This window comes from Cucurbita moschata, unplaced genomic scaffold (assembly GCF_002738365.1).
Source record: "Cucurbita moschata cultivar Rifu unplaced genomic scaffold, Cmos_1.0 Cmo_Scf00038, whole genome shotgun sequence".
NCBI lineage: Eukaryota > Viridiplantae > Streptophyta > Magnoliopsida > Cucurbitales > Cucurbitaceae > Cucurbita > Cucurbita moschata.
In genome coordinates this window covers 106,982-119,488 of record NW_019268554.1, presented here as the reverse complement: position 1 = coordinate 119,488, position 12,507 = coordinate 106,982, and the positions used below count along the sequence as shown (strand labels likewise).

The following is a 12,507-nucleotide window of genomic DNA, read 5'->3' as shown; positions in this document are numbered from 1 at the left end:
ATATCTAATTAAAATATAATTTAATTAGTTAAAAAATGGTTTTTTTAACCTAACTTTAATTAATTATCACGCAACAAGCCTAACACTTACCATCAACGGCTGGCAATCGATCTCTAATTTTATGAATTATAATATTTATAATATTTTCCTTTTTAAAAAAAATTGGGAATTTATAATATTAATATAATTTCTGAGCCAACCTTTCGCGCACTTCCCACTCTCCTCTCCTCTGCACCCTTATCTCTCTTCCTTTCTCTCTCGCTCTGTGATTTATCTCATGGCCACGATTCTCAGAGCTCCATTTTTTCAGGCAACTCCTCCGGCAAATGTATCCACCATCTTCTCTTCCAAATCCACCCTAAAGTCCTCATCTCTTTCCTTCAGAACTTCTCACTCTCCCTTTTATTGCATCAATTCCTCCAAGCTTTCTCGTCCTCGTTCTATCCGGTTCCCGAAGCTTGGCCCGTTTGCTTCCTCTGGAAATACGGAAGTTAGCGAGGTCGAAGAGGAAGTTCACGAATCTGAGGCTGAGGTACTTTAATTCTTTGGTTTCTTTCTCGAGCTAATGTAGTTTGATTCTTTAGTTTGTTAGGTTTGATAGTGTTCGAGGAGATTTAATGTTAGTTTTGGTGCTTGGATTGAATTAGAAGCTGGATGTTGTTTTTTTGCAGAGATGTTAATACAATCGCGTTGTTGTATCTAATAATATCGATTGGAATGAATTTGCCAAGTTTTGTGAGAGGGAATACGGAATTTTGGCACTATCTTTTGCTCATTGTGTATTTCTGGATTCTAATTGTTCTAGTGGATTGTATGTAGACATTCAGAGTCGGATGTTCTAGAGAGCTTTAGACCTTCTCAAAACTTACCTTGAAATTATCCACTTAACATTTGAAATTTTAGTGGAAACTAAAAAGTTGAGAGTATGGTAACAGTTTTGGTTGTTTTCCATTATTCGGAGTTTGGTTAAATTATTCTTTGCTGCTTTACTTGTCATTGATTTTGGTTCTTATTGACACCTCTCGGGCATATCTTTTAGTAAGTTTGTTTGAAGTAAATACTGCAACGGCCCAAGCCCACCGCTAATTGATATTGTCTTCTTTGGACTTTTCCTTTTGGGCTTACCGTCAAGGTTTTTAAAATGTGTATGCTAGAGAGAAGTTTTTACACCTTTATAAAAAATGTTTCGTTCTCCTCCCCAACCAACGTGGGATCTCACAATCTATCTTTTTCGAGGCTCATCATCTTCGTTGGCACTCGTTTCCTTCTCCAATCGATGTGGGACCTCCCCTTCGGGGCCCAGCATCCTTGTTGGCACATCGCCTCGTGTCCAACCTTCTTGCTGGCACATCGCCTGGTGTCTGCTACCATTTGTAACGGTTCAAGCCCACCGCTGACAGATATTGTCCTCTTTGGACTTTCCTTTCGGGGTTCCCCTCAAGGTTCTTAAAACGCGTTTGATAGGGAGAGGTTTTTACACCCTTATAAAGAACGTTTCGTTCTCCTCCCTAACCGACGTGGGATTTCACAAATACCATACTCGTCTCTTGATGAAGGTTTGGTTTCTTTATAACGAAACATGACCCATAAACTATAGTGTTTTAGACCTACAAGTTTCAAGTTTAAATTATTGATTTGATTTTTTAAAATTTGAAGATTTTTGATATTGCATGCTTAGGAAGTGTAATAACTTCTGACAATGAAAAATAGTTTCTCACGGCATGGATTTAGATTGTTTTAATTAAGTTTATGCATAAATCATGCCTTGCATTTTCTTGTTGCTCATATATTTATGTAACAGGACTCTTCTGTTAGTTATACTGGTGTGGAAGACGCTGCAAGTGATAGTGACATAAATGATGGTGCAGAAGTTAATGCTGAGGATTCACCTCAATCAGTCATCCTAGCAGCACTTCAATCTTATAAGCAGGCTTTAGCTGATAACAATGAATCTCAAATAGCTGAAATAGAATCTTTTCTGAAATCAATTGAAGATGAAAAGCTTGCAGCCGAAAGGAAATTGAAATCCTTAACTGAAGACCTTTCTGTAGAGAAGGATCGAATTTTGAGGATCAGTGCTGACTTCGAAAATTTTCGGAAGAGAACAGAGAGGGAACGTCTTTCCTTGGTAAAAAATGCCCAAGGGGAAGTAGTAGAGACTTTATTGGGTGTGCTGGATAATTTTGAGAGAGCCAGGGCACAGATCAAGGTGGAGACAGAGGGAGAAGAGAAGATAAATCAAAGTTACCAGAGCATTTATAAGCAGTTCAACGAGATTTTGGGCTCATTGGGTGTAGTTCCTGTCGAGACAGTTGGAAAACCTTTTGATCCACTGGTGAGTTTTTGCTTCCAGTCCACTTATTAAAATTTCAAAATCTCATCTGCCTGCCTTTATTCATCAAGTAAAGTCACTATTAATCAGTATGTGACTTCTAATATCTTTTAGTTAAAAAATGACCATCCTTTTTCGCTATCAAATTGTTTAAATTGTTCAGGTTCTTAGAGTATCTGACATGGTGGAGTAAAATGGTTGTATAGATTTAATGCCATTTATTTCAGTGAGATTGGTGATCAAACTCTGGAAACTAGTGGAGCTATAGGACCTTTCCTTGCAAATCTAATGATCATAACTTGATGAACTTCCTCTGGTTAGTGTTAGGAATTACGGATCTCCACAATAGTATGATCTTGTCCATTTTGAGCATAAGCTCTCGTGGCTTTGCTTTGGGTTTCTCCAAAAGGCCTCAGACCAATGGAGATGTATTCCTTACTTATAAGCCCATGATCATTCTCTAAATTGGCCAATGTGGGACTCCTTCCCAATAATCCTCCCGTCTGTTTTTTTGATGAATGTCAAACGTGGATATAGTTTTAAGGCATCACCCTTGAGGATACATGTATTCGTGTAGATTTTGACCCTATGAAAACTATGATTGTGACTTTTTGCCTATGTGAAAGCCAACTCATTTTGGTTGCCCTCACTAAGAACTGTGATCTTTTTTGCATTATAATGTGAGAGAGTAAATCATATTTTCCTTGATAATAGTGCCTTTTGCAAAACATATTTTGGTTGCCCTCACAAGGCTATTATTTCTATTTCTATGTTTCTGTGTAATTTTGGATTATCTTCAAACCATTGAATTCTGAGCTGATATGTTTGTTTTTCTTTTTTGATTTATTGTTAATATGCATTCTAAACTGCATGACATGATCGACCATGGAATTAATCAGGGATCTGCTGTTTAATCTCTCCTCTCCTTTTGGGGACCAAGTTTGGTTAATTGAAACTTCTTTAATCAATTTCTTCTTACAGCTTCATGAAGCAATTATGAGGGAGGATTCCACAGAGTTTGAGGAAGGTATCATACTCGACGAGTTTCGTAAAGGATTCTTGCTCGGTGACAGACTCTTGCGTCCATCCATGGTGAAAGTATCGGCTGGTCCCGGACCCGAAAAGCCAGCCGAAGCAGCAGCACCATCAGAAGAACATGATTCAAGTGAGAATTATGAAAGATCCAATACGGAGTCATCTTAAAACGTAATTCCTCTACACCACCATCCAATTTTGAGTATAGTAAGAATCTTGTTTGTGCCTGATAAGAGACTGGAGATGAATTGAATCAGGCTTTTGCAGGCAGAGAGTTTTGATAATTTTGATGTCAGTGGAAATGTTGTAGTTTGATTTAGACATATTAATTCTCTCTCTAAAAACCCTGTTGTTCTAACATGTTGAGAGAGAATTTAGCAAAGGCTCTATTGTAAGTTTGTAGAATTGGTTGAATGTGGCTCCATTTGTGAGGCCAGAAAATGGCATGGTAGTCCACTCTTCATGAAGCTTCCTACTTTGTGTTTCATTTTCAAGCATTTTCCAGAACTAAAACAACTCTATTTTCAGAGCTTCTTATCAGGGGAAAGGTAGTCGCGGGTCGGGTCGGTTCAACGGATGCGGGTAGCGGTTCAGGTCAGACACAAGCATTCGGGTTAGGTCGGATCAGACAATGTGTGTCCCCACTCGGTGCCTGACGCCTTGCTCCTCTCTACGTGTGACATTTGTCCACCACACAACCAGTCGTGCTCTCCGCCTCGTAGTTCGACGAGTGTCTCTTCTTTCCTGTCTGTCTCCCTTAAGTTCTTTTTGATTATTTTCTAATTTCTTAATTTTTTTTTTTTTTTTTTTGTCTTTTCGAAGTTCGATTCAACTTAATTCATTCACTAGAGTTGTAGAGTTTAAATCCATCTTTCCCACAAAAGTATTTTCACCTTATTCCGATCACTACATGGAAAAATAAATAAGTCTAAATTTGGTTCAAAAGACGAACTTATAGTTTCTTGACGATCGTCAAAACTTCGACTTCCGGTTCGATTTGACTTAAGGTTCCGTTATAAAAAGTATGCAAAATCTTCCCTTCAGATAATATTAAAATTTATCAGGTCTAAAGAAAAATCGACGCAAAAAATCTCAAAGTTCATATATCCGGTTCTTCCTCATTCTTGATGGATTTGAGTGATTCAAGCTCTTAGATCGGTCCTCTAATGTCCATTGAGCAAGTATTTTTTAGAAGATTCCTCGATTAATTTCCATCTCCAAACCTTTTTGTTTTCTTCTTTTCCTGTCTTCTCCCTCGTCTCTCTGGTGTTATTCCTTATAGATCACTCTTTAGAAAAAGTGGGTCGAAATGACCATTTTGCTCCTCGAGATTGACTTGGACCATTTTTCTAATTTTTCATTATTTTCTTTTATGTTTTTCACTTTGCTAAAGAGCCTCAGTCACGAGTGGGTTAGTTTTTGGATCCCAAAATTTTTAACCTTTCATTTCCCTCTAGTTTGAAGTTGGTATCATTATGTTCGTTTGGATTAATACTTGAAATTTGGTGAAAGAACTCAACATGAATAGAATCCTATATCACGAGAATGGATGAAAGATCAAGACGATCGGAGCAGGAATTGAAGATGAATGTAGGAGCCATCGGTTTTCTTGAGGTAGTAGATGGGTAACCTCAACAGTTCGATTGAATCTATATCAATGTACTTTCTGGGGGGTATCTTATCCGAAAATTCTTCGAGAGAAGAGTTGTTGTTCAGTGATACTAAAGATGATAAATTTGACAAATTTTGTGTTGCAGTAGAGACAAGATGCACTGGAGTTGACTCTTGTCTCTTCGTCTAAAGAAACTTCAACTCTAATATCTTGATGCTCCTCTACTTTGCTCCAATCCCAACACATATTTTCATCAAATATTACATCCTTTTTAACTCAAATCTTTTCATTAACAGGGATTTATAATTTATATGTCTTTGATGGAGTACAATAGCCAATGAAAATGCATTTTCCTATTAACACAATCAAAGACCCGTAAATGACTTACCGATAGTTTCCTCCCATGTCATGCTCCATAAGAAGTTAAGATCATAACAACCTTTGTTGGTGAGAGATTTAATAGATAAATAGATGTTGCTACAGCTTTTGCCTAAAATTGGTTTGAAAGTCTCCTTGATTGTAATATACTCCTTATCATCCCCACAATAGTTCGATTTTATTTTGTTCTGAAGTGTAAGGAGCTGTTAACTCCCTTAAGATTGAACTCTTTAGATATGAACTCACCACCTCGTGCGAAGAAAGTTAATATGACAGTCAACTTTTGAAAAGTTTCTTTTATGTTTATAGGGAGTAAACACAGTTCATGCCGCTATAGTTATCAATAAATAGTAAAAAGTATATATTCTCACTTAAGGATTTAGTTTGCATTGGCCCATATAAACCAACATAAATTAGTTCTAGACGGGAGTTCTTTTAGCTTTTCCAACGGGAAAGGACTTCTTAGTTTGCTTGCCATAAATGCATCCTTCGTATAAACTAATTGAATCAATTCTTGTTAATCCGAAAATCATATTTTAATTCTGAGTATTTTCAAAGCCCTCCATGTTAGGATGCGTCATGACAATTTGAACTTTATGGTCTGATTTCTTATTTGTAATGACCCATGTGCTGTCATCAAATAGAATGAAATGTCCTCTGATTATCTTGTCCAATATTCAATAAATTTTACCCTAAATCAGCCACAAGTTGAACATGATCTAACAATTTTATCTTATCATGACTGGTTTCGACTTTCACTTGTCCCTTTTCCCTCAACTTGCATCTCTCTTGTATTTCCAAGTTACACCTTAACGTCCCATCAAGCTCTTGGAATAAAGATTTGGAGCCTGTCATATGCTTTGATCGGCTATCAACAAACCATAAATCACTCATTTTTAGATTAATATCTTTTTCTTTTTCCTCATTTTCTGCTGCAAAATTCATTTGTTGATCTTTGTGCTAACAATCAACTTTTATGTGCCGATACCTCTTGTAATGGTAACAATGTATGACATTCCTTATATTACTTTGCTCATTGAATTGCTTATCTCTCTCATTCTTGCTTTCAGAACTCTTTTTCCAAAACCTCTCTCCCGTTTTATCTTCTATTCAAATCAAAGTCCGAGGTTTGAATACACGTTGCTCGATCGTAGACAACGTGATCCGAAGTTGGCTTGACTCACTCAGTGCCGAGAGTGAATTCCACCATCGCCAAATCGCTGCCAAGAAAAAGCGATTGTGAACACCTTGTATGGGCTGCCCATTCCTTTTTAGAAGCCTCCATTTGTTGTGTATCACATGCATGGTCATATTCTACCTAAAATTTTGATATTAAAAATAAACCTTTCTTATCTTGTTTGATTTAGATCATTCTAGTAAGGAAAGTTTTGTAAATAATATTATATACTGTCCAAATAATTCTGTTTAAGTTTCAAGATCATATATTTTATTATCATATGAAAATTTTAGGCAGTTTGAACATAGTTTAATAACGCGTTAAGATATATATTCTTGAAAAAAGTAATTTAAAGTTAAAAAGGTTTCGAGTGTGTGCATTCTATTGGAGATCAAGAGTTTTGCAAATAGAATCTCTTCTCTTCTCCTAAACATGGACGATATTAAATATGACTCACGATCGAAATATGTCGAAACAAATAGCTGAATCAGAGAAAACATCTTGAAGGGAGAGATGTTTTGAATAGAAGAACCTTTAGCACGGGTGTTTTTTAATTCTCTGTGTTGTTGCGAAAAGATCATACATGTAATGAGTATTTATAGTGTAAAAAGCACTAACTAATTTAACGAGCTTACTAAGACAAGGGATACCTTTTTTCTTCATGGCTCAATTGTAACAACTTTAAAATTAAGCGTACTTGGCATGGAGCAATCGTATGTTGAGTGATCTTTTGAAAAATTTTCTACCGAACCTGCAGGTGAAGATAAAGCAGGCTAAAAAAAATTCCTATTGGTTTGTGAGGATAATTTTCATTCTCGAACGTAGCCTAATCCATTAAATGAATTATTTGGGTAACTACACCAAAACCAAAATAAAAACCCCAAATTTCCCACGCCATTTCACAAACCAAAATGGGATTCATGAAGCTCTGCCTATGTCTCCTCCTCATGGTTGTCGCCGCCGCGGCCGCCGCCCCACATTCCTCCGCCTTCTTCGGCGGATACACACCAGCAGAGTTGACGGAAGATGATCGACGGCTACTTTTCCAATACAAATACGACTGGAAGTTGTCTCGTAGAAAGCATTTAAACTACAAAGCGCATCGCGACAGCTCTTACTATGAACGCAGGATGCGAAGGAAGAAGGTGAAGCCTTATCCCCGTGGCTGCGCTGCCATCACCGGCTGCCCTCGAATCTCCGATTGAATGATGATCCGTTCGTGATATGTCCTTGAATGGGTTGGGCTGATTGTTTTCTTTTACAAATCCTGTGCTACGGATTGGAATTATCCAGTTCCTTAATGTTTAAATAAAATCATTGCAAATTCTAAATTAATTCCAATTTTATAAATTTTAATACAATTAGTCGAAGAAGTTACAAAGTTATGGAGCAACTTTAAAAGAAGTTGCATGTCTTTTCACATCAACAAAGAGAATTAAAAAACATAAGTGCTTAAGCTTCTTCTATTTAAATGATCTATGATCAGTCACTTCTTTCCACATATTTTGATCATAGGTCACATCAAATATATTTGATCGAATTTGCAAGAATTGACATGGAGTATAAATCGTTCATCTTTAGGAGAAGAGATTCAATTCTTTTTTCAAACTCTTGATCTCCAGTCGAATACATACACTCTAAATCTTACTTTTGATCATGGGTTTGAAGCTTTTAACTTTGAATTATTTTTATCAACCAATTGAGCTATGTTTAAATTGAAAAACTTTTATTTTTAATATCGAAATTTTTGGTACGACAATGCATGTGAGACCCTATGGAGGATTCAAAAGACGTCTGGGCAGGCATCCAAGTCCATACACAAATTGGCTTCAAATAAGTAAGCCTTCCAAACAATCCTTTGATATTGCACATGCTTCACCTCTAGATTCATTATTGTCACACTTTTACTTGTTTTGCTATTCTACCAAAGGGAGCGAGCAATGAGCTTTTCTCCGTAATCAAAGCACTAAACTAACAATTCTATTAAAGTTCGTTCACAAGTTAGTAATTTATTCTACTAAGTCAAGTTTAATAGCTCACAATCTCTCCTGTAAACTTGATTGTGTTCGAGATTCTTAATTCCGAGCAACTCTTGCATCTCTGTAAACTTAACTCTTGTTTGGGCCTTGGTTAGAATATCTGCACGTTGCTCTCTATTGCATACGAAATCCACAACAATTTGTCTTTTCTCGACACATTCAGGGATGAAGTGAAAGTGAGTGTCAATGTGTTTGCTGCGTCTGTGAAATACTAGATTCTTTATCAGTGCAATAGTAGATTTTTTGTCGACGTAGAGAGTTACCGGCTTTAGTTCACTTCTAGTCAATTAGCTCAACAAATTTCTCAGCACAATGCTTGACACGATGCTACAGTTGTTGTCATGTACTCGGCCTCACAAGAAGATAGTGTTACAGTTCACTGCTTCTAAGATTGCCAAGAGATCAAATTTTCACTGAGATAAACTACCATTCCTACGGTGTCTTTTCTATTATCAATGTCTCTAGCTAAATCACTATCGGTAAAACAGACTAGTTCTTCAGGACTTCGCCCTTTTTGATATTTCAGCTTGTAGCTTGTGGTTTCCTTCACATAGTGGAGAATGTATTTAATCGCTTGATGATACATCGTATTTGGCTTTTTTACTCACCATTCCAACAACATATGAAAGGTCCAAACGAGTATCAGTTAAGTACCTCAGACTTTCGATGACGCACTGATACTTAGTGGAATTTATCAAGCTTCCTTCAGCACGTTTCTCAAGTTGTAACTTCGCTTCCATGGGATACTTGGTCGGGTTGCAAAATACCATGTGAAATTGTTGCAACAACTTCTTAGCAAGGCCAATTGCTTTAGCGTGATGTAATCTTTCCTTTGGTCCACTTCAGTATCGAGGTAGCAAGTGAGTAACCCGAGATCAGTCATCTCAAATTCTTTCATCATTTGCTGCTTGAACTCTTTGAGACCTTCCATACTTGTACTAGTGACGATCAGGTCATCAACGTATACGTCAACTATGAGTGCTTGTTCTTGCGAGCACTTCATGAAGTTTAGATTCTTTAAGCTCTTGTCCAGATGTATGTTCCATGCCCTTGGTACTTGCCATAAACCGGAAAGAATCTTTGAAAACTTGTACACTTTGTGCTCTTCGATTATGGTGACGAACCCTTCTAGTTGGACAACATACATTTCTTCTTGGAGGTCATCAATTAGGAATGCTGATTTGACGTCCAAGTGATGGACCTTCCACCTGTATTGAGCTGTGAGGGCAAGAATCCACCTTACAGTGTTCAGTCTAGCCACATGCATGAAACCTCCTCAAAATCAACTCCTTGTCGTTGCACGAATCCTTTTGCCATGAGTCTTGCTTTATACGTGATGACATCCTTCGCTATTCTTCTTCAACTTAAACACCTACTTCAAATCGATGGGATTGTGTCTCGGCAATAAGTTAGTTAGTGCACACGTCTTTTTCTTCTCAGTTACTTCAAACTCTTTTTGCACGGTCTCCTACCACATTGTCTCAGTTGATGTCTCATAGTAAGTTTTCAGCTCCTCGACCATGAGCAACACTAGATCGTTGGGATCCAATTCTTATTCAAGTATATCGGCATAAATTTCAGTAAAAGAACGAAATTATGCCTGAGGTCCCAACATTTTTTTTCTTAAAATTTTCATTATCATTTAATACAACCCCGCTAGCGTCTTCCTTCATATCATGTCATTTTGTCATAATATTTCTCATAACATTTATCATAATTCTCATGCGTAGGTTGGGGTTGTATTTCATGCTAGTTTGTCATTTCGCATGTCTATCATATCATTCGTGTCAACATATATCATATCATAACATTTACATGTTCTCGGACATAACAATCCACATCATGCACATATCATAATAAACCCTAAATCATAACAATCACATAGTATATCCCAGACGTGTCTTCAACATATATTATCGTAATTATATCAATTCATTAAATATATCGTACCATAACATATATCATATCATTCTCATATTATATTACGATATGTATATATACATATATCGTTCCATATACATATCCTGGTCATATCGTTTCCTAAACTTATTCTAACAATATCATCTCACTAGTCTATCATAATCCTATCTTTTTTCATTTATTCAAACTGTCATAACCATAACGTTTTCTATACATAATCACATCGTATCGTTTTATCAATCTATCATAATCATAGTGTTTTCTATACATAACCTTATCGTATCGTCTTGTCAATCTATCATAACATATCGTTTTCTATACATAACCTTATCGTATCGTTTTATCAATCTATCATAACCATAGTATTTTCTATACATAACCTTATCGTATTGTTTTGCCAATCTATTATAACCATATCATTTCGATACATAACCTAACCATAACATTTTATGAACAAATCTTAGTCCTATCATTACATAACGTTTATCGCATCCTTCTCGTATCCTATCTCAAAATTATCATATAATACATCGTATCGTAAGTGTTATCATACAATTCACATATCATAACATATACACATCATATCATAATCATATTGATTCATAAACAATTCACACATATCAATATATATGACACATACAGAACCATGGGACACATGTCAACATAAAATATAATCATGTCGATAGTAAGTCCACTTACCTAATTAACTTAGGTTGATGTCACCAATTTATCTCTAATAAAAGTTTGATTTTTGTCCTTTGTACCCAAGTCAAACGGCCGTCCAAACTTTGATAACTCATTAACTTTTGTTCGGTTGACCAGGTGAACTAGTAAAAGTTTCCATTGTGACGTGCTAATTTTTTTTAATTTTTTTTTATTTATTATTTTATTTTAAGCTATTACACGTAACACTGACCCCAGCTGCCTCCAATGCATGCGCCCCAACCTAGCTGACCCCAGTTGTGGTTCGCATCTCGACTCCACTTAACTTGCAGTTGGCTCGATGACTTCAGCTTGACTTATTTGACGTATTCAGTTCATTTTGACCCACGATCATAATATACTGAAACAATCGAATAAAGTAGAAAGAATAACTTGATGGAAGAGATCCTTTGAACCGAACAACTTTAAAGACTATGTCTTCAATTCTCTTTGTTGTTGTAAATGGAACATACATCTTGTGAGTATTTACATTGGAGAAAACTTTAACATTTAAAGCTTCAAAAATACTAACAATTCTCTTTAATAAATCGCTAAACCGATTCCACAATTTGGGAACTACTAATAATTCTCTTTGAAGGGAATGAACTTTTTCATCCACCTATCCGGAGCTTTGGGAATTGTTTTGATTTTATTAAAGAATTAGAAAAAAGAAAAACAATAAATTCGCCCTAATTTGCATGACTGTTTGAAGTATTCAACCATGCAAGAGTTCTTCAACATTTCACGAGATCTTCCTTGTTATGACTCGAACACAAGGTCAAGGCTTGTTGGAGGCTTTTGAAAGAAAATCCCAAAGGGATTAGACAAATAGTTTCGAGAATTCTCTGGAGATGTAATTTCATTCTCCACGGAAAGTGGAAGAGATTGGTATGTCTTTGGTTCAACCTAAAGATCCTATTTATAGGGACTCTTAAAGAATTTTTGTCAAGTAACATACTGTGATATTTAATATATTAGAATATAATATCTTATACCAATCATATTTAGATATTGTAAGATATCCTAATGTATATTTAATTAATTTGAATATCATTCAAATTTCAAATATATTTTTATTAAATGTATCAACTACATTAATTGATTTAATATTTAATTGTAAATACAATAAATATATATTTTTTAATATATTAAATATATTAAATATTAATGGATCCTTTCAAATTAATATATTTTTCTCCATTTATATTTAACTTCTTTAATATATTAAATATTAATCTGAACTTTTCAAATTAAATATATTTTCTCTATTTATTTAATATATATAATATATTAAATATTAATTTCAAGTTTT

General features: G+C 35.6%; 1 protein-coding gene across 2 annotated transcripts; it reads left to right on the top strand.

Moving 5' to 3' along the window:
- The first annotated feature begins 200 nt into the window (after positions 1 to 200).
- Positions 201 to 4,264, top strand: LOC111432550 (protein GrpE-like). Of its 2 annotated transcripts, XM_023069490.1 has the most exons (4): positions 201 to 532; positions 1,802 to 2,335; positions 3,314 to 3,538; positions 3,896 to 4,264. In XM_023069490.1, exons 1-3 carry the CDS (start codon positions 278 to 280, stop codon positions 3,533 to 3,535), a joined length of 1,011 nt encoding a protein of 336 aa, XP_022925258.1. In that variant the 5' UTR covers positions 201 to 277; the 3' UTR covers positions 3,536 to 3,538; positions 3,896 to 4,264. The 2 variants fall into 2 exon arrangements, with proteins under 2 accessions (XP_022925258.1, XP_022925257.1); XM_023069489.1 differs by lacking the exon at positions 3,896 to 4,264 and having other exon boundaries at positions 3,314 to 3,854.
- Positions 4,265 to 12,507: the final 8,243 nt, after the last annotated feature.

Excerpts from the sequence above, each read along its gene's own strand:
- LOC111432550 (XM_023069490.1), top strand. The coding sequence starts at position 278 with ATGGCCACGATTCTCAGAGCTCCATTTTTTCAGGCAACTCCTCCGGCA. Across the intron at positions 533-1,801 it reads TTCACGAATCTGAGGCTGAG|GACTCTTCTGTTAGTTATAC; the intron begins GTACTTTAATTC and ends TTTATGTAACAG. Across the intron at positions 2,336-3,313 it reads GAAAACCTTTTGATCCACTG|CTTCATGAAGCAATTATGAG; the intron begins GTGAGTTTTTGC and ends TTCTTCTTACAG.